The sequence below is a fragment of the Pleurodeles waltl genome, chromosome 4_1, assembly GCF_031143425.1.
Source record: "Pleurodeles waltl isolate 20211129_DDA chromosome 4_1, aPleWal1.hap1.20221129, whole genome shotgun sequence".
Lineage (NCBI taxonomy): Eukaryota > Metazoa > Chordata > Amphibia > Caudata > Salamandridae > Pleurodeles > Pleurodeles waltl.
The window spans coordinates 350,519,792-350,544,016 of record NC_090442.1 but is presented as its reverse complement, the minus strand read 5'-3'; the positions used below and the strand labels follow the sequence as shown (position 1 = coordinate 350,544,016).

Here is a 24,225-nt window from a genome sequence, read left to right as displayed (position 1 = left end):
GGTGGGTACCCTTAATGCCCTGCAGAATCCTCTTAGTTGTTTGACCGTGTATGTATCCAACTGGACTAGGTCAAAGTCTCCTGTCTGAGACCCAGTCAGAGACATGTTGAGTGAGGATTTAGTTTTTGAAAATTGTCAGGAAAAAAACGGATTTTCAAAAAGAGATAAAAACCAAGTTGACCTTCAACTGTGGGTAGGTAGTGAGATACTTAGCTACTGTATGTCACTGCACAAATACAAGTCCTATCCTCACCGCTGATCACCAATGTTAGAAATGGGGTTTTTGGTTGGCAGTCAGGTTACCCTCTGTCCAAGCAAAAGCCCTCACTCTAGTCAGGGTAAGTCACACACTATCCAAGATTATCCTGTGCCCACCCTCTGGTAGCTTGGCACGAGCAGTCAGGCTTAACTTAGAAGGCAATGTGTAAAGTATTTGTGCAATAAATCATACAATACCACCATATAGCACCACAAAAATACACCACACAGTGTTTAGAAAAATATATATAATATTTATCAGGATAATTGTAGGTCAAAGAGAATAAAGTTGCAATGGAAAATTGTAGAAATATCACAGGGAAGTGATATAAAGTGTCTTAAGTCTTTAAAAAGCAATAAAGTCTCTTTCAAGCACAGAGTACCTGGTTTCTGGTGGGAAATCTCCTCAGAGGGCCACAGGAGAAGAGATGCGCGGAAAAAAGGGTGTGTGCGTCGATTTCTCCTCAGCACACACAGACTTGCGTCGTTCTTTTCCACGCGGGGAAGTCGGGCGTCGTTTTCCGGAGCGCAGACAGTCTCTTTTTGTGGGTCGCGGGGATTACCAGATGTCCCGGGTCTGTGCGTGGATTCTCCTGCTTGTTTTCCGGCTGCGCGTCGTTCTGCGGGGCTGCGCGTCGAAGTTTCGATCTCACGGTAGGCGTCGCGTCGATTTCTCCTTGGAAGTCGGGCGGCGTTGTCCTTGCGAGGCCGTGCGTCGAAATTTTGGTCTCACGGCAGGCGTCGCGTCAATTTCTCCTTGGAAGTCGGGCGGCGTTGTCCTTGCGAGGCCGTGCGTCAAAGTTTCGCGCTCACGGTAGGCGTCGCGTCGATTTCTCCTGGAAAGTCGGGCGGCTTTGTCCTTGCGAGGTTGTGCGTCGAAGTCTCGAGTGTCCCGAGGGCGTCGCGTCGATCAGCGTCGGTGTGCCGTGTTTTTCTCGCCGCGAAACAAGCTGTGCGTCGAAATTTTCGGCGCACGGAGCGTCCAAGTGAAAGGAAGAAGTCTTTTTGGTCCTGAGACTTCAAGGAACAGGAGGCAAGCTCTATCCAAGCCCTTGGAGAGCACTTTCACAGCCAGACAAGAGTTCAGCAAGACAGCAGGGCAACAGCAAGGCAGCAGTCCTTTGTAGAAAGCAGACAGGTGAGTCCTTTGAGCAGCCAGGCAGTTCTTCTTGGCAGGATGTAGTTTCTGGTTCAGGTTTCTTCTCCAGCAAGTGTCTGATGAGGTAGGGCAGAGGCCCTGTTTTATACCCAAATGTGCCTTTGAAGTGGGGGAGACTTCAAAGAGTGGCTAAGAAGTGCACCAGGTCCCCTTTCAGTTTACTCCTGTCTGCCAGGGTCCCAGTAGGGGGTGTGGCAGTCCTTTGTGTGAGAGCAGACCCTCCACCCTCCCAGCCCAGGAAGACCCATTCAAAATGCAGATGTATGCAAGTGAGGCTGAGTACCCTGTGTTTGGGGTGTGTCTGAGTGAATGCACAAGGAGCTGTCAACCAAGCCCAGCCAGACGTGGATTGTAAGGCACAGAAGGATTTAAGTGCAAAGAAATGCTCACTTTCTAAAAGTGGCATTTCTAGAATAGTAATATTAAATCCGACTTCACCAGTCAGTAGGACTTTGTATTACCATTCTGGCCATACTAAATATGACCTCCCTGCTCCTTTCAGATCAGCAGCTGCCACTTCAACAGTGTATGAGGGCAGCCCTAATGTTAGCCTATGAAGGGAGCAGGCCTCTCAGTAGTGTGAAAACGAATTTAGGAGTTTTACACTACCAGGACATATAACTACACAGGTACATGTCCTGCCTTTTACCTACACAGCACCCTGCCCTAGGGGTTACCTAGGGCACACCTTAAGGGTGACTTATATGTAGAGAAAGGGGAGTTCTAGGCTTGGCAAGTACTTTTAAATGCCAAGTCGAGGTGGCAGTGAAACTGCACACACAGGCCTTGCAATGGCAGGCCTGAGACAAGGAAAAAGGGGCTACTTAAGTGGGTGGCACAACCAGTGCTGCAGGCCCACTAGTAGCATTTAATTTACCAGCCCTATGCACATAAAGTGCACCTTACTAGGGACTTATAAGTAAATTAATAGTCCAATCAGGTATGATTCCAGGTTACCATGTTTTAAGGGAGAGAGCATATGCACTTTAGCACTGGTTAGCAGTGGTAAAGTGCGCAGAGTCTATAAACCAGCAAAAACAGTGTCCAAAAAATTGGAGGGAGGCAGGCAAAAAGTTAGGGGTGACTACCCTAAGGCTGTCAGGTCTAACAAAGACTATTTGATTTTCATTTACTTTCTTGCAGTCCTTGTGACGCACTTTTAAAGTTATGAAATGCAATAGGTACACGCCACTGAGGGGTAACAAATTCATTCCCTCTATTTGCTGGAATGTTAATTGTCTTGTTTGGAAAATGCAGGGATACTTTTTGTGGGGCAGGATTATCATCATTACAACAACTACACGACACATTTCACAGACATATTTTTTATGCATATATTTATTTTAGCAAGATGAGTTGTGTAAAAATGCATTGTTGGATGCTATTTTTAAAAATGGAGACAATATAAAGATCCAGACTGTTTATTCCACCCTCAACAAACTCAGGCCTGATTACCATGAGGCCCACTCCATTCACGGGAGTGATAACCTAAAAAGTCAGCATTAGCCATTGTCTGGAGCCACAAATTGTTAAAGTCCACGAAGAAGGGCTATTGCAGCGATTCTTTGTGTCCTAGGTGTAAGCTTGAAGGCGGCAGATCTAATTCCTGTGTTCACTTTCTGTCCTTCCTTAAACAAATGTTATTTAGACGTTTAATAGATTAAGCTCTACCACTCAAAAACATTTATGGACAACATATGAATTAAATATGTTAGCATTTGACCAATCCACTTCAAAGAATTTGCACGTGTAGTATTCGTTACACTATGGATGATTCTAAACTCTCCATCAGTTTAGAGGGGTGGGGAAAATATATGGATTGCTGTAAATTGAAGGCACCACTCCATTAGCTCAAAGGAAGAACCAGTCTGAAATAATTTCAAAGGGTTTAGGTTCTTAGAAAATTTGGCAACAAACAATAGTCATCATTGTGATCAAGTGAAATAATGAGCAATTTCAGAAGGAAATAATCCACTTGAGATTTGGATTCTGAGTTTTTTCTCTCTTTATATCTTTTGGCAGTGATTTTAAATTGATAAAAGGGACATCATTGTGAGAGTTTACTTATATCTAAATTATTCACTTTCACTTAAAAAATGATATTGCTGCCGAACAGCATTTGAGACTATTTCGGAAGATGTAGTTTTTCAAACAACAAGCTCGATGGAAAAAAGATTTACTCATAAATTACCTTTTGTAGTAGAGTTATAGCCAATTTTCCAGTATAACATCGGACGAGGGCATGTGTTTAATATGCAAAATTTGGTGACAAAAATGAGGGCCTTCTATTAACTTTTCTATCAATATATAGCTAAATAAATGGATGTGATGGCATATGGGTCATTGTTGTACATGCTTCATAGATGAAATTGCATTGTACATACTAAAGTATTTTTACAAACAAGAGTGTGAGACTATTATTATATAGAAAAAGGGTGCTTTTTGGGTACATAAATGAAAGGATACTATTTTAAAAGTGTTTTTGGGAAACGAATAGGAAAAACATTTAACTACAAGGAAAACCTTCAACCTCACGTGAACATATGCACACATTTTTGTTTAGCAACATCCCAATTGTGTAGTTTTTAATGGCAAAGTAAATTCAAACTATTGTTGCTATTGTAAAACAAAGTGTGTTGCAAAGAACCAGATATATGTCTTCTTTTAAATATGAGTATGCCTTCGAAGCTAAGAACAAGTACCCTACAATGCGGAAATCATTTCTTTCTTGTCAAAGTGTGTGAAAATTGTCAAAATGCTCACGAATCTGAATTATTAATTTAAAGCTTGTGTTTGTTCAAAAATATATATGTCTTAATGAAAGTTCGACAATTTTCTAAATCAGCAGAAGATAAAGGGCTAGATTCACAAAGGTACTTTACAAATGAAATGTAAAAATGCACACGTTATCATTGTTAGTTGCGGTGCACGCAGTTGTCGTGTTTTCAAACCATAAGGGCAAAAAGGAAGTAAAGACCACTTTTACTTCTTTGCGGCCCGTTAGTTGATGCACAATTGCTTCTGGTTTACTTCTGCTGTCACTAAGCATGGAAGGATTGCTAAATGCCAAGGGTATGTAGAGTTAATTTGCCAAGTGAAAGCTCTCTTCAGACACCTAACACTGTGCACGTGCCAGCTTTTGCTTTAACGTGATCAGACATTAGCCTCCTAAACCACTCACTACTCCTATAGTATCCAGTTCACATTGTGACACATCTTTGTGGCCATTTATTTCTGTTTCTTTAGGCAAAATATGTTCCAGCCCTGGCACATAGTTAATGCCGCCCTTGCAATTGATGTCCATTTCAGGCCTTCAATCCTTGCATTTGATTTTATGGACAATGAAGCACATAGACGACTCCTGCCCCTTTAAAATTGATATGACAACCAATGTTGATCTAACTGGACACACTATAGAGCAGCGAAGGACGAATGAATAATTTGCTGCACAGAGGGTGTGGCCACCAATGCAAAGCAAACAATGCACTGCAATCAGCCTCTAGAAACGTCAGGCTTCTTCCCTTGTGGTCAGCTTGAATTACAGCAGAATGACAAAGTAGCAACAACTAAACCTTTTGAATATTTTCATTAAACAAAATGTCAACTGCATAAATGGAGTCGTCCAAACCTAAATTATTGAAATATAGGTGCAGTTGTTTTTTAACAACGCATCACTCAGAGTGTAGGAGGAAGGCTTGCTTTTTCTTTGGATGATGGATTAAATGCAGCAACATTGCATGTTGTAAGAGGTATAAGAGGTGATGAAGCAGAAAATGAAGGTTTTACATTTATTAACGCATAAACGTAGTGTGGAATAATCATGTGTGACTTTAACTGAACTAATAAAGATTGTACGGGGACAAAATGTGCCCTCAGAGTAGTTTGCCAAACATTTATAAGCGTGCTTTATATAACGTGATGTATTAGAATTGCACTAATCCGACATAATTATAAACGTGTGCTATGATTTGCTTGTTTGAAATGCTTTAGCTTAGCATTACTTTAGCGGAGGCTTTGGCCTAGTAGCCTGGTCTCACGGTTTAGATGCTCGTATTTTTCCAATGTGCTAATAAACGTGTATTTTTGCTTGAAGCTGTACTTTTCCACTGAGATCGTTCACATGCTTATCTTAAGGTTTCGTGCCAGCCTGGCATATTTCTCTTTACTCCAAGGTCGATCTGCAGGTGCGGACAATGGAGGCTCTGAAAGTGAGTTAATTGGTATAAAATGTTGCAACTTGCGTACCCATCTCCAAGGATAATGTATGCTTAAGTAAAAGCTTGAGAACTGTCGTTTTTGATTGGACAATTTGAAGCTAACCTATGAACCCTCCAATGGAAGACCCTACTGGATTTGAACTGTTGTCTATTTAAACCAGGTGCACGAGAAGAAGGCAGCCATTACGGCCATTGCAGCCATTACCAGCTCGATACCCGCCATTTTGCAGGGCATTGCAGCTATTATGGCCCACTTTGCTGCGACGCCATTTTGAAAGAGACTTTGATGCTTTCTCTAATCGAGAGAAAGAGACCTTAAATGATTCTTGCCCTAGAGACTTTAACTTTGATTTGTCCCTTTGCATGAAGTAGTAGTTTTACTTTGCCGCCGTGAGGCAATTGCCCCGTCCACCCCTGCCCCTTAGCCCCGTCCCATGCCGATCGAAACGGTACCCATGCTGACCGAAGAACTGTACCTGTGAGACGAAGACTTCCTTGTATGCTGATCGTAATTGGTAAATATGAAAGGAAATTGTAAAATTGCATTGTGTTTCTTTTAGGTAACCAACTGCTGATTTTGATAAAATCCCTAGCTAGGAGTTTTTCTAAATTAATGTTGCTAAATTGTTTTTGCATGAAGTCCCACATGCCGATGCTAATTTGGGTTAGATGAGGATTCCTTTTGTTGCACGATGCAATTTGAGACCTTGTTAGGCTGACTAAATGTATGCCATTAGTTCATTACAGATTATCGTATTAGTGATTTGCATTGCTATTATCGAATGCCTTGTGATTCAAATGCTACATAGATTGCACCTGTTTCGCCGCTACGGACAGCTATTAATGTTCATTTATGTTTATCATCTGATGTTGAGACACATCTATATTGTGCTAGCTTTGTTAATATAGGGAAATAAATTCACTAACTTTGAATAAACTGGTGTGGTTATTCCTGACTGAAAGGTCAGGGTTCGCCGAAATGTATTCTGGATTAATTGTTAAGTGTTATGTTGATCAAGGTATTGCTTATGTTCGTTATTGATTATTGATTTAAGGAAATTGATCGATATAGAGTACGGAGAGTTCCACTTAGTCAAAAGATTAATCGGCCTAAAGAGCGTCCAAATACAGGTAAAATTATTAGTACGGACCGCTCTATCAGAGGTATACAGGAGTATTTAGGAATACTCTAGATATCAGGTACAAGGATGCCAGATGAGTTTGATTGTATACATCGACACCACCCACAGAGAATAATAATTGGCCTCAAAGTAAGTTGAGTTTATTCAATAGAATGACAGTACTCTAAACATGGCACTTAAAAGTTTACTTAACACTAATCATAACCTCCCTCTAATCCCTCCTTTCTCCTAAAAACATCTCTCATTCTTACATTAAATCTTAGCCATAGTCCTTACTCTCACCCCATCACTTGTCCTAACCCAGCCTCTAACTCTTACCACACTCGATACACAAACCTAAACCGTAACCCTCGTCCGTAATGCTAATCTTTATTTTCAGCCCCTAATTAATGAAACCATGTGAGAATGGATCACAGTCTGTACAACTCTGAAAGAAAATACACAGAAGACAGCGAAACAGGCATTTGTTTGGAGGTACATTACGTGGAACTGGGAGAAGGTTTAAAAGAGATCGGGTACACAGTTGGACACAGTTCAGAAAGCTCAGAAAGTAACATTCAGACTTTGTTCTGGCAGAAAAACGTACCTCTCTGCGAGCTTCAGAAGGGAAGGCAGACATTTATAGTGTGTTAAAACGCAGGCTCCTAAAAGATGGCAGTTCTAAAAAATCTTCAGATTTATAGGACCCAGGAAGACACAGCATCCATGCCAAGTAGTCACAAAACAAGAAAGATCTCAGCGCAGCTTTTAGGCTGAAACTAAACCTCTTCTACTTAGCTTATTATTCATTCAAGAGTTTTACCTCCAGGCTCTGCACTGATATTGCAAAGTGCCTGAAACTGGAAATAGACGGAGGGACGTATTCTTTTTATCATTAAAGTGTGAAAGCAGATATGACTTTCCAAGTAAGAAAATAATTGTTTAACACAATAACATAGACAGCACAGATGCAGATGTTAAAGAGGTTTCTTTTTAATTTAGTAGACATATCAAGGAGTGGACAAAGCAGTGCTATTAAGATAGTAATTGTAGCAGTCTGAGTCTGTCAAACCAATACTGGACTGTCTTGAGAGCCTAAAAATTACCAATTTCTTTCATTTTTGGTTTGAATGAACACAGACCGGCTAAAACTGCAGGCACCAGTTACCTCCACACAGTTGGAGCCATAGAAAGATATTCAATTAAATCCCAGCATCAGCTGAAACAAGTGACAGTCCCCATAATAATGCCTTCCTTAGGTTTTCTTTTTTTAATAGTATATGTAGCAATAACAATTGGGAGACAGAGAGTGACAGATAGAGAAAGTGAGAGCTAAAGAGAAACAGATAAAAATAAACAGACTGAGAGAAAAAGAAACAGAGGAAAAGAGAGAAAAAGGAAGAGAACGTGAAAGACTGGGTGACAGAACAAGACAGATAAAGAAAACACTTCTGCAAGCAGGACGATAGGGAGCTTGGGAGAAAAATAAGGGGCTGAGGATCAGGAGGTTTTTTTCATTTTCAGTCTTAAAATGAAATAAAGAGTAAAATATTTTCCAGAAAGGCATTGTTTAGAAGGAAGTGCATGTTCTTCTTTTTGCTTCACAAATGACCCAAAATGATCAGTGAGACAAATACTAGAAAGTCGAAGAAACAAGTGACTAAACAATCCTAACTATAGCCAAAGTGATGATGCTGTTTGCCCTCAAATGGTGCTCTAAAATTACAATTGACAAACATCGGTGTTCATTCTGATGGCTTTTGAATGTACCTTACACAGGTGGCAACAAAACAATAATACACACTTTCTCAGAGACTGAAAGAAATGGACAGATTGTTCGGATTACAATTGATGATTTATAGAACTAGTGAACAAGAAAAGTATTCGGTTGTGCAGATCTGTCGCTATTATTTAATTAGCAAGTGCTCTTGTGCTTCCGTAAGCACTCGAAGAGAGAAAAACCTTTTTGTGATTTCATGAACAAATGGAGAAAGCTATTGCAGGTAAAAATCAATGCACATAGGAGTTCTGTCCGAATGTGTTTTCGGAACATTAATTACCATTTGTTTTATTTTTTCAGCAGTGAAACAGAAGATGGAAATGGTAAAATGCTTAACGAGAACATAAGCAGTTTTGTCACATAATCTATAGAAAGTGAAGCAACATAAGTATATTCAGACTGGGGGATGGAGTCAAAACAATGTATAAAATGCAATGTATGTTTAATTTCCAACCAAGAACTACTTTGATATCTGATCACACGGGGGAAATACGTGTGAGAAGAAGCTTGCTCTCTATTTACACACGGGTTCAAATACTTTCTATTTCTGTAAACTGCCAATACATTTGAAAAGTCGGATTTAGATATGAATTGTAACTAGCAGAATTATGGGGACTCAGTAAAGTATACGAAACTATGGGAAAGATTCTGTGAAGCTGCAGGAACCTACACAATTGCTGATTTTCTTTTAATTCTCGATTGTGTGCTATGGGGTTGTTTATTAATCTTGGCCGCAAAGGTCTTCTAGTATTTTTTTTCTGCAGTTAGTCATATGCTGTCTTGGTTTCACATACTATCTACAGTTTTAGCTTGCTTTGTCGTTTTCATTTAACGTTTACAGTTTTCAGGATTGAACAGTTTTGCTATTTACCGTTTGCAAGCTCTCAGGTTAGTTTCCCGCATTCTGTAAATCAGGGCCTTTGCATATACAAACGATGACCGGTCACTGATGTCATACACAACCACAACCCCATCAGGCCAGAGCAGCTCGTCAGTGAAGGACAGCTTTCCTTTGCTTTGCTGGAAGACAACCACATCATTATTTAATATAAAACGCATCGAAGTCATCATAATGAAATATATCAAAGTTCTTAACAAATAAATCAGCTTTTCACTAACATACTGCTAATTTTTTGGCTGCACATAACTGAATTCTCAAAAACGCATGAGATGGTTGCGAATATGCTATGTTGCGAGCCTTGTACCATATACTGCGGCCCAGAATTACAAAAAAGTGGTGCAGCGCAACACTGCGACAACATTTGCAGTGCCATGCCACTTTTGATCCATGAGACTGCACTGTATTTTTGTAATCTGTGTTTCCCCTTGCGCTGGCCCTAAATTTACCTGCCAGCACCAACACAGGCATCCTTGCACCATAGTGCCAGATTGTCTGCGTTGAGGGGTGTGGGTGTGTTATTGTTTATATGCAGGAAGGTTTCTCTACAATGGTGATTTGGCACTTCTATGTGTGCTGCATGATGCAGGACACCTAGAAGTACAAAATCCTAATTTTTGAATGATTGTTTATGTGCAGGAAAGGACTCCTTCCTGCACATAAACAATCATTCATGTTTTGTTTCTCTTTATATGTGTGCTTCAGAGTGCAGCACACATATAAAAAGCAAAAACTTCCATTAGACCCGGGACATCATGGTTTGCTGTCCTGAAAGTGGCTGAATCAAAAACAGCTCCCATCAGCTTTGGGGCAGAGGCAAGGTTAGTTTGTGTTTATATATAAAAAGTTTTTTTTTTTTTTACTAAATCTAGGTTTTCAAGTCAATTCAGCTGCATTTATTTGACGACACAGCCAAATGAAAATTCCTCAAGGGCAAAGTTTACAGTGTGTCTGACAGTATGAGAAATGCATTAATACTGCGGAGCAAACTAAAGAGGCTAGAGTGGTTTGTTGCTATAGTGAGAAATAGCGCAGCACAATGAGCTTTTTGGCATGTATGGGCCACAAATACAACCAACTGCAATAACCATCACTTATGTGGCAAATGCATTCTTCAGCAGTCATGGACTTAACTTGTGGAAATCGGTAACCTTGACTGCAGTAACGAAAATGTGAGCCCAATCAAATGACATCGTAGGGCAGATTTATCTACGCCTTGCGCAGGTGCAAAGACACAAAAAATGATCCAAACCAGCACAAAGTGCTGATGTAGTATGTACTTAACAGTGCTACTCTGAGCTACTTTGAGTCATAAAGGCATCCCACGGGTCCTACAAGGGTATTCATAAGCGGCCACCCATGAGGTGTGCTGAAATACCCTTTCTATTGGCAATTGTAGACATAGCTTTGTGCCAAAATATAACACCTCTTTAAGATAGGTGTTAAGTTGAAGAAATTGTTTAATTTCACCACGCTTTTCCCATATGTAAGTGTGTTGCAGTGTGACAAATGTGTTGAATTTAATCTAAGCATAGTACTTTTCATAATGGAAGGCTACTCCTCGAGAAGAAAATCTATGCTAAACATCACCTGCACACCTTTTAACTAATGATAAAAGATGTGTGAGTAGTGTTAAGCAGCCTGCTTGCTGCTGTGTTATTTCCCCTATTGTTCAACACTGTACAGCAAAATTAGTTGCTGCACTACTGTGAGAAATTAGGTTGCTCGTTGGCTGGGGTGTGAGCCCTGGTCAAGCATCAACCACAATTCTTACAGGCTAAGGCACAAACAAACCCCAAATGAATCTGTGCTCACCCTCTGGTAGTTTGTCATAGAGCAGTCAGGTTTAACTTGAAGGCAATGTGTAAAGTATTTGAGCATCACTTCAAATGGTAAAATAGGGAAAACACCACACAAAAAGGATCCCACATGAGGTCAGAAAAACAGAACTTAATTTAACAAACTAAACAAGACCCAATAATGCAGTCTATGGGCATCTGGGAACTAACTATGGCCCTTCTCTGGGTCCCCTCCCCATCCCACTCCAGGGATACCAAGGCTATATGGCAGAAAATGTCCTTTCCATGACATAACACACCTGGCTGGTGTACGTCTCTGGAGAAACTAGCCTCTCCACTACATGCCCTGGCTTTTGCAATAAGGTCACAGATCTAGAGTTTCTGGAGTGTGGGTAGACATAGATAACAAATCATATATTCTTGATAAAGGTTTTTAGTGGGCATAACGCAGCAGGAGTGAGAAACATCGTGCGTCTCAGCACAACATTGACAATTTAGTAAATGCAAGGTTTAGAAGGTTCAAATGTCTTAGTATGATGTGATGTCATGCATCTGCAGCACAGCTGGTCATGCTGATTCAAGAGGCGCGTGCCAAGGAATGCAATGAAAATGACACAGGTGCACTCTAACCTTAAAGCAACTTTGATTTTTCTCCTCTGTGTCTCCTTGTGGCGCTCTTCTGTGCAATTCACTTCTGCAGGTCCAATAAGTGATGTTTGAATGCCTAATGATTTTCCCAACTGTGTATCAGTGTGTGCTACAGTTTCTACTCTGTATCCTAGTAATTGTAGCATGGCTAGATGTCTTCCATCATGTCCTTAGGCCATAAGTGTTCTCATCACAGGAAGGTGGTAATGAGTGATTGAGGGACGTGCCTCCTTGCTGTAAGGTGCACATTCTGCTGTGCTTCACCTAGTGAAGAAATGTTCCAGTATCAGAGTCCTTGTATTCATCTGTAGTTGACCTCTCCTAGCATGCAGAACGTGAGAAGCATGTTACAACTTCTGAAAAAAAAACATTTTAATTATGTCTTTTGCAATGTTGTTCATTTCCTGGCATGGTACAATGCATGTTTGTATGATGTTAATGCCCAGATGTGTAGCAGTTTCTTCTATGATTTCTTTTGTGAAGCAGAATTTAATTTAATATTATCTTTCCATGTTTTCTGCTAACTGCTTTTGTAAGAGTTTCCTTCCTCTCTGGGGTCTCATCCATTGGATGTCTTGTATAGGCATGTATTAAATATGAAATTTCTGCCAAAGAGGAGTAGTTTTTTCTGGTGGGTTTTTGTTAGACCTGACATCTCTGGTGTGGTTTCCCCTAAATATTTGCCTTCTGTCCTCCTGACTCAGGCCCTCATTATGATCATGGCGGGCCAAACCGCCATATAATGTACACGGTGACGGCCACCAGCGGCAGCCATCACCCACCACCAGGCAGCCTGGCAGCAGGTTTAAACACCATCCGAAGGGTAGCTGTGCTACCCTGCGGATTATGTTTCATTTCCTGCCAGCCTTTTCCTGGTGGGATCTCCCACCAGGAAAAGGCTGGCGGAGTGGTGCCCCTGAGTGCTGGGGCCAAGGTGCAGATCCCAGTCACACAGGTCACTGCCTGATTTTCGGGCAGTGATCTGCGCGACAGGTACAATTGCACCTGCCGCACAGAGGCAGTGACTGCGGCTCCATGTGGAGCCGCCGTCAATGTCCCGACCAAGCCTTTCTGTGAGCCGGCGGGCAGAAACAATGTTTCCGTCCACCGGCTTACAGGAATGTTCATCATGTGGCTGGCGGGGTTCCGGGGTCGCTGGCGGTCAGTGTTTTGACCGCCAGCATGAACACGCCGGAAACATTAGCTTATCCAAAATTGGCATATTTAATTGTAGGTCCCTAGTAAAGTCTAGTAGGTGTGCCCAGGGCATGTAAGTTAAATCCTACTAGTGGGCCTGCAGCACTGATTGTGCCACCCACTACAGTAGCCTTCAAACATGCCTCAGGCCTGCGACTGTAGAGCCAGTTTGTACAGTTTTAAAATGGCATTTCAACCTGGCAAATGTACACAGGCCCATACCTTCCTTTTTATTACTTATAAGTCACCCCTAAGACAGGCCCTGGTTAGCTCCAAGGGCTGGGTGCAGTATGATTAAAAAATTGGATGTGTACTTTTTAGCTTAACTTTTCCAGGTAGTGCCTAAAGTGCGCCAGAGACAAGCCCATCCACGCCCAGCTGGGACCAGGGGCCAGAGATGCTGCCCCCTCCGGCCTAGATGTAATGACATTTTCAGCTAGTCTACTCCTTGCCTCAGAACGCCTGTTTTGAACTGCTGCCAGCAATCTTTTGACCCTGGTCTCCCACATTGTGTCTTCAACAACTGCTTATGGACTCCTCAGATTGTAGTCGTGCAGCCCGAAGGAAGTACAATGGGTGAGTTGACAGGTCCCTTTTAGCCAATTGCTGATTCCTACCCATCCACAAAATGTATATCTATTTACTGTTGAGTGACTATGCCTGAGAAGTTTGATTTCTGACAGAAACTTGGCTCTGGGAGGAATTCTCCCTGTATGTCACCTTTGTCCTGCCTCATAGGTACTCAATAAACCGATTAGATAGGGCACATACAAGGGGCGGGGGGACTGCCATTATCTTTAAGGACTATAATAAATGTCTCTCTCGATCTCTGATAATTCCTGCCTGTGAAAGCACATCCTTCTCCCTAGCAGTGAACCCTACATCCACATTCTCAGGGGCTCTTATTTACCGCCCCCAGCCCTCACATTATGTTATTCAAGCTTTTCCTGAACAAATCGCTGATCTAGTTGGTAGTATCTATAACTTTATTATTCTCAGCGATTTTAATATTACTGTAGCCGAACCAAGTAATGCCACATCTAAAACACTACTTACAGACCTTCCGGCGCTAGGTCACACACAGATGATTAATGGCCCCACACATACCAATGGTCATATGCTCGACCTTGTGTTCAGCAACATCTCCGAACTTTGAGCTCGGACACCCCTTTCTCTGTCATGGTCCAATCACTTTTTAATTAGGCATATGATACCCAATACTGCTGCTGACACAGGTCGGCTAGCAAACAAGTTATCTGTTCAGCACTGGTCTAAGCTAATTTGCAAGGATTGGACCTCTGCCCTTGAGAACACTAGAGCCATTCTCCTTAATTTCACCCTAAGTTCAGTGGACACAATTCAACAAATGGATCTCCATTTTCTTTAGACTCTGTACTACCAATAAAAACTATCAACCGAGATGCAGGCCATAAACAATAACCATGGTTCACTCCTCAGCTATTGCTGCTAATAAAAGGAGTGTAAATGCCTTGAAAGAAAGTGCAGGAAAAAGTATGATATGTCTGCGGAAAACGGATATAGGAAGGCAGTTAGACATTCCCATACAGAAATTAAAGCCACACAGTCATCATATTATGCATCTCAGATATATCAGTCCTCCAACTCTCCCAAATAAATCTTCTCATTATTTAATGAAATCATTTGAGTGCCCTCTCATACCTGTCTCACTTAAGCCTCCAAGGAGCATAGCAATAATTTGGCCTGTTTCTTTCAAAAGAAAATTCTAGACATCTATTTAGCATTTTCAGATATGACCACCCAGAATGACGACCTTGCGGACCAGGCTCAGATTCTAAACCCCAGAGATCCTCTATTAGATTTTCCACCTCTTATGGAGGAATCATTAACAAACTTGTTAGACATTATAAGAACAGGATCTCTTTTGGACCCTGCCCCTCCTCACATTTTGGTAATAGGCTCAGCCATGATTGCTCCTGCTCTGACTAAGGCTCTTTACGAGTCTTTAATAACAGGCCTTATTCCGTCACACTGGAAACCTGCTATCATTAAACCTTTACTTAAAAAGCCTCATCTAGATACAGCCCTACTGAGTAACTATATACCAATTTCTCTGTTGCCTATAGCAGCTAAACTGATTGAAAAACATGCCAAAAGACATCTATGGGTTTTCTTGAAGAACACAAGATCCTTCATCATACTCAAATGGGCTTTAGACCCCAACATAGTACCGAGACTGCCCTTCTGGCAAGGTGTTCGATGACGACTGAATTTAGGAGGCGCTGCCGCTATCATTCTATTGGACCTAAGTTCTGCTTTTGACACCATAGATCAAAACACTCTGCTTCATAGAATTTTCCATGCAGGCATTAAGGGGTGCTCTTTGAAATCGGTCTCCTCCTTTTTGAGGTATAGAACCTTTCAAGTTCTTGATCACTCCTTTTTTTCTAAGAGCCTTCCTCTCAGCTGTGCCGTGCCCGAGGTCTCCTCTCTCATCCCCACATTGTTTAATATCTTTATGTCCCCAATGGCTGAGATTGTGGAACCCTAAGGCTTGTCACTGGTTTCCTATGCTAACGATATACAACTGGTCTTCTCATTCTCAACCATCTCTAAGACAGGTCAACCCAACCTGACACCCTGCCTTCAAGCAGTAGCTAGATGGATGGCCAGCTGTAAACTTAAGCAAAACAAAGAAAAAACTGGAGTCATGCTGGGCGGTAATTATGACCCATTCATATACCCTTCTCTGCTCCCTGATGGGTTGGAAGGCTCGCCTCCACCAAGCGACAACATAAAGTCCTTGGGTTTTTGGTTGGACTCCCACTTGACTTTGGACTATCAATCTAAAAAGCTGCCAGCCACCTGTTTTAGTCTATTAAGACGTCTTAGAAAAGTCTTTAAGATACTTCCTTTTCAAGCCAAAAGACTAATCACTCAGGCTCTCATAATTTCATGCCTGGACTATGAAAATATCCTCTATCTGAGTTAACCTCGATATGTACCAAAAAGACTTGAGGTGGTGAAGAATGCCGCAGCATGCCTTCTTATGAAGATTCATAGACCCCTATCCGCAAAACCTGCTTTAGTTTCCCTTTGGCTGCCTGTGGAACAATGGATCAACTTCAAGGCCCTCTGCACTTTGTACAGAGCTCTGCATAATAAGGGTTCGGCCTTCTTTAAACAGATTGCAATGCCCTAAATCCCTCAAAGGGCTCCTAGATCCTCGATGGCCTCCCTAATTAACGTTCCACGGATTAAGAAAGGAAGATGGGGCGGTCGATCTTTAGCATTTAGAGCCTCAAATCTCTGGAATTTCCTTCCATTGGAGCTCCACCAGGATAGTCAAGAAATATCCTTTTGTAAGAATTTGAAGACCCTTCTGTTCATAGCATAAGTTGCCTCCTTGTTGTTCTGCTTCCGCTATAGCGTTTGGAGGCCTTCGGGTAGCCATGCGCTCTACAAACTTCTAAACTAAACTAAACTAGTGAAAAACTCTTAAATTCATTTTCCACTGACGCAAGGCCTATCTCTCCCGTACTTTAACATTGGATTGCCTTAAAACATCTTTTTTAAGTGTAATTTCCAATTTGAAGAAGATACAAATTGGAGTTTGGTGTCTCTGGCTCGCAATTTAAAATCACAACTCATGATGAAGTCAGATTTTAAATTGTAAGTAGAAAAATGTCCCTTTTAGAAAGAGCATTTTCTCACTTTAACCTTTCTGTGCCTTAGCCTAGCTCCAAATACATGTCTGGGCTGTGCTAGAGTATAGCTACACTTTGTCAATTTCCTATAGAAAGCCACAAACACAGGACTCTCATCTGCATTAATCTGCATACTGATGGGTCTTCCTGGGCAGAGGTAAGGGGAAGGGTTGACACACTTCAGTAGGTGTTGTCCTGTTGCCACACAAAGGACTGTTTACCCCTCACAGATAGCCTGGCAGACATAGCTAAAATGAAAGGGACCCTTGTGCACTTCAGAGGACTCTTTTGACACATCAAAGGCCTTTTTGGGTATAAGTACTGGACCCTAAACCCAACCAAACTAGTTCACTTTGAGGTCTAGACCAGACTGCTCTGCTGTGGTGGCCTGTTGCCTGCTACCTCTGCAGTAAGGGAGGACTGAACATGCCCTCTACAACCTCTTCTTCACCTCAGAACTCCAAGGGCTTGCTAGCTTGCTCCCTGTTCTCCCCAACATCTCAGGGACATCAAACACTTCACTATGTGCCTCTCATTTCTTTTTTTTCCTGCAGAAGCTTTTCTCACAAGGACCTGTGCTCCGCTCTGGGGGAACCAAGTCCCTTGTGTGGTAAACTATTGTTTTTCTACCCCAGCATGTGTGCCACGCTCCTTTGTCTCCTTGAAAACAGCACTCCTTCGCCTCTGTAACTCCAGTGCATGTGCAAAGCTTCATCACTTTCCTGGCACAGCGTATGTTGATCACTCCTTTGTCTCTGAGAAAGAAGCAACCCTGCGCCTTAGTGAAACCAGCAGGTGTAGCTCTTTATCGCCTTTTCAGTGATAACAAAACAGCACTGAAGAAAGCCGGCCCATAGAAGCCAAAGGGTTGCCTGATAATGGGGCACTGTGGTGATGTCAGCCCTGGACCACCTTGTATACATTGAACTGCTGGGCATAGTCCCACCCAGCAAGGCCCCACATGGCCACTTTTGATTGCCCTGAATTGTGTTGAATAAGTGGTATTGAGACCCATGAACCACTCAGGGGACTGCGACGAAGCCCATAGACTCGAGTGCCTTCCTGCACTCACCCCTAAGAACATTACAGTAGTTCCCTTAAAGCGAGCACCCACTTACTCTGTGAGCACTGTGATTCCCTACGAGAATGTACTATTAACTTTAAAAATTGCATATCTCCTGATGTATTGATTGGGAATGTATTGATTGGAGTTTTGCCATTTTGGTCTTCTTTTGGTTAGATAAATGTTTCCCATTTTATTACTCTGGTGTGAAGTCTTTCTGTGGTGTTTTCTCTGGATTACTGTAATTTAAGTGTTGCACAAATACTTTACACATTGCCTCTTAAGTTAAGAATGACAGCTCTGTGCCAAGCTACTAAACGGTGAGCACAGGATAATTTAGGGTGTGTATCTGACGTACCCTGACTAAGATTGTGGTCCCGCCTTGGCAGGGTGCTTGCCTCTGCCAAATATAGACCCAATTTCTCACAGTTGTCAGACTGCTATCATCCATGGTACACTGCCTATTTGTACATTTAATTTATCATTTTACAGCTTGAAAAAACATACACCTTGCCTTCTTCATATAATGAGCTTCGACATCCAGTGGTAATACAAAATAATACATTCTGCTGTCAAAAAGTTGACCCAGTAGCTTTCCCTGCACATATCACCTTAAAATCCCGCTGAATTATCTAGCAGGAAGTCATCAATGGAACCCTCCATCACTGACATCCAAGATTAAGATATTCCAACTCTTTGCAGTGTGAGTGGCATTAGATATGGCCTGGAATCAGGGAAACACAGGAAGGGCAAGACCAGATGCCAGGTTGTTGCTTATTATGCTTCAAGTGTTTGGGAGTTAATCTCATTGGAAATCTATGAAGCACCATCTATGCTTCACTTCAGGAACCAGCTAAAGTCCTTACTCCTCAGACAACAGCTTGTCACTTCAGGATCTACTGGTTACTTGAAGCATCTGAAGTGCTCTGTAAATAAATGACTAGCCATATTCGTGTAGTCATTCCCTAGCCTAGCTCCTCCCACTCCAATGTTTCCTCCCACACTCCCCACTGTCCCCAACAAGAAGGCCAAGGTGTAACCTGTGTGTGCTCCAAGAACTGCAGGATGCACACCCTTCAACAACCCCTCCTTTGCAGAAACCACCTTTTCACATAACTGCTGCTTCTTCAGTAGATTCAATCATTGCATTCTTCCACTTGTGCACTGCAGTTCATTGCTTTGTAGCCAGGTTTTACACTATAATGATCCTCCCAAAAATAAGTATGCTTACATATGTCAATGCAAGACATAAATACATACATACATATGAACATAAATAAGTGAGCCACATTCATAGAGAAGGTTACAATTCTAACTACTTTCATCATGCTTAATTATACATATATATATATATATATACTTTTCATCCTTGGCGTGGTCTCCCTTAACCTTTTGCCTCTGTTCCCCAGGTTGTTGATCTGAGCTGGACTCTGATTTTGCTGATTGTGTTACTCTGGGCACTTTACCACTGCTAACAAGTGCTAAAGTGCAAGTGCTCCTTTATTAAATGTGTATGTAATTGGCTTATGCATGATCGGTATATGTGATTTACTAGTAAGTGCACTGGAGGTGCCAGGGCCTGTAAATCAAATGCTACTAGTGGGCTTGCAGCACTGGTTGTGCCACCCACATAAGTAGCTCTGTAATCATGTCTCAGACCTGCCATTGCAGTGTCTGGGTGTGCAGTTTTAACTGTAAATTCAACTTGGGAAGTGTACCCACTTGCCAGGCCTAAACCTTTCCTTTTCTTACATGTAAGGCACCCCTAAGGTAGGCCCTAGGTAGCCCCAAGGGCAGGGTGCAGTGTATGGTTAAGTTAGGACATATAATAATGTGTTTTATATGTCCTGACAGTGAATTATTGCTAAATTAGTTTTTCACTGTTGCAAGGCCTGTCCCTCTCATAGGTTAACATGGGGGCTACCTTTAAATCTGATTAAAGTGTAGATTCCCTTTGGGAGTGGATGGACATGTGGAGTTTGGGGTCTCTGAGCTCACAATTTAAAAATACATCTTTTAGTAAAGTTGATTTTAAGATTGTGTGTTTTCTTGCTTATACCATTTCTGTTACACTGCCTGTTTGTGGATTCCCTGTCTGGGTCAGTTTGACAGTTGGGCTGTTTGCACCTCACACTAGACAGTGACACAAAGGGAGCTGGGGTGAAGCCTGCATACCCTGATGAGCCATCTGTGCTAGGAGGAAGGGGAGGAGTGGTCACTCACACCTGGGAGGGCTGTGCATGCCCTCACACAATACAGTCTCCAATCCCCTGGTGAGTGTCTGGGGCCTGGCCTGGGCAAGGCAGGATTTTACATTCACAAGAGACTTTGCTTTGAAGTAGGCCTACTTCAAAGGAGAAATTGGGTATAAGAAGGGCACCCAAAACCACAGACTTTAGAACACTTCTGGAAACAAGAGGAACCTCTCTGCCAGCACCTGGAGTCTCCGGAGAGACTCCTGCTTTGACAAGTGATGCCCTAGGTTATACGACGGAACACCAACTTCCGAAACAAATAGTGCCTTAACAATGAGGTCGGAACACCGACCTCGTTGTTACTACTAATACCTTTACCACAAATGCCTTAACAACGATATTTCGTTGTAAAGGCATTCCTGATAAAAGCATTAGTAATAGGCACCATTGATCCTACATCCCTCACCCCAACCCCCCAACCCCACCCCAAAACCTAAACCGTCTTTCCTCCTTAGCCGACTCCCTTCTTTGTACCTTAACCACTCATGTTCGTTGTTCGGAACATACGTAGTTAAAGCACAAAATAACGGAATCGTGGTTACAAAAAGCGTTGTTGCGCTTTCGTTAACCACAACTTCGTTATTAAAACTTCGTCATAAAGGATGTTTCCCAATGCCCTATCCAGTCCCTGGGCCTCTGGAAGGAAAGCTGGTGGAAATTCAAGGAAATCGACTTCGGACCGGCGCCGCTGCTGAATCTGGTGAAGCCGCCTGCACCAGAATCCGTGATCTTCGCTGGAACACGATGACCTTCGCAGGCCCGACATCGCTGCAGCCCCGCCGAAGTCTGCGACTCCATGGAAGTCGGCGCACTATGTTGTGACCGATGCCGTGATCCCCAACTTCGCGCATCGGCTCATTTTAATTTCTTCAGCAAAGTACTGTACCTTGGGGTCTACGCGACTCCGTGTCCGGAGCCACTGGTGTCAGATTGTTGGGAACGGTTCCGTTGCGACACCGTGTTAACACCTCATCGAAGCATTTTGTGTTTCTAAGCAGTATTTTTTAGTTTAATCTTTAAAAAATCATAACTTAACTTGTGTATGTCGGATTTTTGGCGTTTTGGTCTTGTTTTGTTTAGATAAATATTTCCTATTGTTCTAAACTGGTGTTGTGTCATTTTGTAGTGTTTTCCTTAAGTTACTGTGTGTGTTGGTACAAATACTTCACACCTAGCACTCTGAAGTTAAGCCTACTTCTCTGCCAAGGTACCAAGGGGATAAGCAGGTGTTATAGCTGAGAGTGATTCTCTTTTACCCTGACTAGAGTGAGGGTCCTTGCTTGAACAGGGGGTAACCTGACTGTCAACCAAAGACCCCATTTCTAACACACACACATATATATATATATATATATATATATATATATATATATATATATATATATACTTTTGCCTGCCTCCCTGCATTTTTCTGTCACTGTTTTTGCTGGTTTTAGGACTCTGTGCACTTTACCACTGCTAAAGTGCATATGATCTCTCCCTTAAACATGGTAACATTGGTTCATCCCCAATTGCCCCAATAAGTCCCTAGTAAAGTGCACTACATGTGCCTGTAAATTAAATGTTACTATTGTGCCACCCACGTAATTAGCTCCTTAACCATGTCTCAGGCCTGCCATTGCACAGCCGGTGTGTGCAGTTTCACTGCCACTTCGACTTGGCATCTAAAAGCACTTACCAAGCCTTTAACTCCCCATTTACTCCATATATGTCATCCCTAAGGTATGAACTAGGTAACCCAAAGGGCTGGGTGCAGTGTAGGTAAAAGGCAGGACATGTACATATGTGTTTTATATGTCCTGGTAGTGAAAAACTCCTAAATTAATTTTCCACTACTATGAGGCCTGCTTCTTTCATAGACTAGCATTAGGACTGCCCTCATATACTTTTTGAGTGGTAGAGTCTGATTTAAAGGGGGTAACCAGATCAAAATTAGTATGGTAATAAAAACCCATGCTTATTGGTGAGGTTGGATTTTATATTACTATTTTAGAAATGCCACTTTTAGAAAGTGATCACTAAAAAAACACCTGTGCCTTACAGTCTGTCTCCAATCAATGTCTGGACTGGTTGACAGCTCCCTTGTGCATTTCACCCAGACAACCACAAATATAATATAGGACACCCAGTCACACCTGCACTCCTCTGAATATTGATTTGGTCTTCCTGGGCTGGAAGGGTGGAGGGTCTGACACTTACATTTCAAAGGCTAGTGGGCTGCCCACATTGGACAGCACTGAAAGGGGAATGTGTGCACTTCAAAACACTCTCTGAAGTCTCCCCCACTTCAAAGGCATTTTTAGGTATGTAAACTGGATCTCTGACCCCACCAACTCAGAAACTTCTAGACCTACACCTACAACACGTCAAGAGGAACTGCCTAGCTGCCCGGAGGGCTCATCTGGACTGCTTTGCTGAGAAGGACTCTGCCTTCCCCAAAAGTGTCCTCCAATGGCTTGGATTGAGCGTGCCACCTGTTTTCTGAAGTCTCAGGGCCCAAAGGACTTCTTCTCTTCAGGAAACTCCTTGTGCATCGAAAATCAATGCACCGCCTGCTAGAATTGACCCAAAGCCTGCATTGTGACCGAGAAATCGCCGCACAGATGAACGGAACAACGCAGCACGACTTCCAGAGTGGAGGTTTGATGCACCACCTGCCTTGCGATGGAAAATTTGCAGCATCACCTACTGGATCGACGCAGCACCCATTCCTTTTTCCAGAGCATCAAGGATCTTTCCCCGCAGTGCCTCTGGGTGTCAAAATACCCCTCATCATAGAGGGGAACAAAGACTGCATGCCACAAAACAACACAAACCCTGTGCCGCGCCAGAGAAATCGACGTGCCACCATATTTTTTTCACACATCTCCTCTGCGGTCTCCATGCGTCGTTATTTTTTTATGCACTGTGTGGAACAAAGAGACAACTGTTTATTTCAAAGATTAAGACTCTTTTAAACATTTGTAAAGTGATATTTCAACTTGTGCTTATTAGATGTTTGCTGTTCTTACCTTATTTTATTCAGATATTTTTTCTAAACCTGTGTGGTGTATGTTTGTGGTGTTTCACTGTGCTACTGTATGATTTATTGCAAAAATACTTTACACATTGCCTTCTAAGTTAAACCTGACTGCTCAGTGCCAAGCTACCAGTGGGCACAGGATAATTTGGATTGTGTGTGTGTATATATATACAGTATATATATATATATATATATATATATATATATATATATATATATATATATATATATGTGTATATATATATTGACGTTCGTACTTCGGCGCACTTTGATATTCATGGGGTACACTCCTCTTGTGGCAGGATCATGCCACTCTCTATTGAACATTCTGTTGCCCCACACTAACAACCTTGTGTCGGAATGTTGTAGATAAATCTGCATTAATATTTCTCCATGAGTTTTCATACCCGTGCAGCAATACAGAATCTGATGCATTTCGGTCCATCCTGGACATTGCTCACAGATACATTCACAGTCAGTTTTTCTTGTTTAAAAGCCACAAGTGTTCATTATGTACTACCATTACCATCCCCCACCCTACCTTAAAGTGAACAGTTCAGTAAGATTTCTGCAAGTTTTTTCTTTTCATTTTGCCCTTTCACATGCTAACAAGTCCTCATATTAAACAGGGGCACTTGTAATATCGTATTCTAAAGCATTTGTGAATTACAACAATAGCATGCATTGTACTTGGAACCTCAATTCTATTATGGTGAATTCTGGATAGCATAGGCCCACTGATTGTCAAAAACTCCTTACCCCTCTTACTTAGTTATTTTGCTATATATTTACTCACCCTTAGATTACATTATATGATCTTTTAAACATTCCTTCTCATGTTCACTCTTTCTCATGTTCACAATGTGACAGCTCTTAACTCCGTTAAAGGTGTCTAATCACCATCAGCTATATCTACTGCTCGGTATGTCTTTGCTTCAACCCACATACCATATTCACAAATACCACAAGCACTATTTAATTTCCTTTGTATATTTTTGCCCCTCGTTCCGTTATCCTTTCCTTTCACTCTCCATGTTGGACTTAACACATGTTTTGTTTTCAATCCATTCCATCTGTTGCTTATACTCCATTATCCTGCGTATGAGGAGATCAATGCTTTTG

The 24,225-nt window shown here is 42.1% G+C and overlaps 1 protein-coding gene across 1 annotated transcript in view; it reads right to left on the bottom strand.

Annotated features, from left to right (window-relative positions):
- Positions 1-24,225, bottom strand: part of RERGL (RERG like) — a 240,867-nt gene that overhangs the window by 28,350 nt on the left and 188,292 nt on the right. Inside the window, exon 4 of the mRNA XM_069228484.1 lies at positions 9,407-9,555. Coding sequence (XP_069084585.1) covers positions 9,407-9,555 — 149 coding nt within the window. The remainder of the gene's footprint in view (positions 1-9,406; positions 9,556-24,225) is intronic.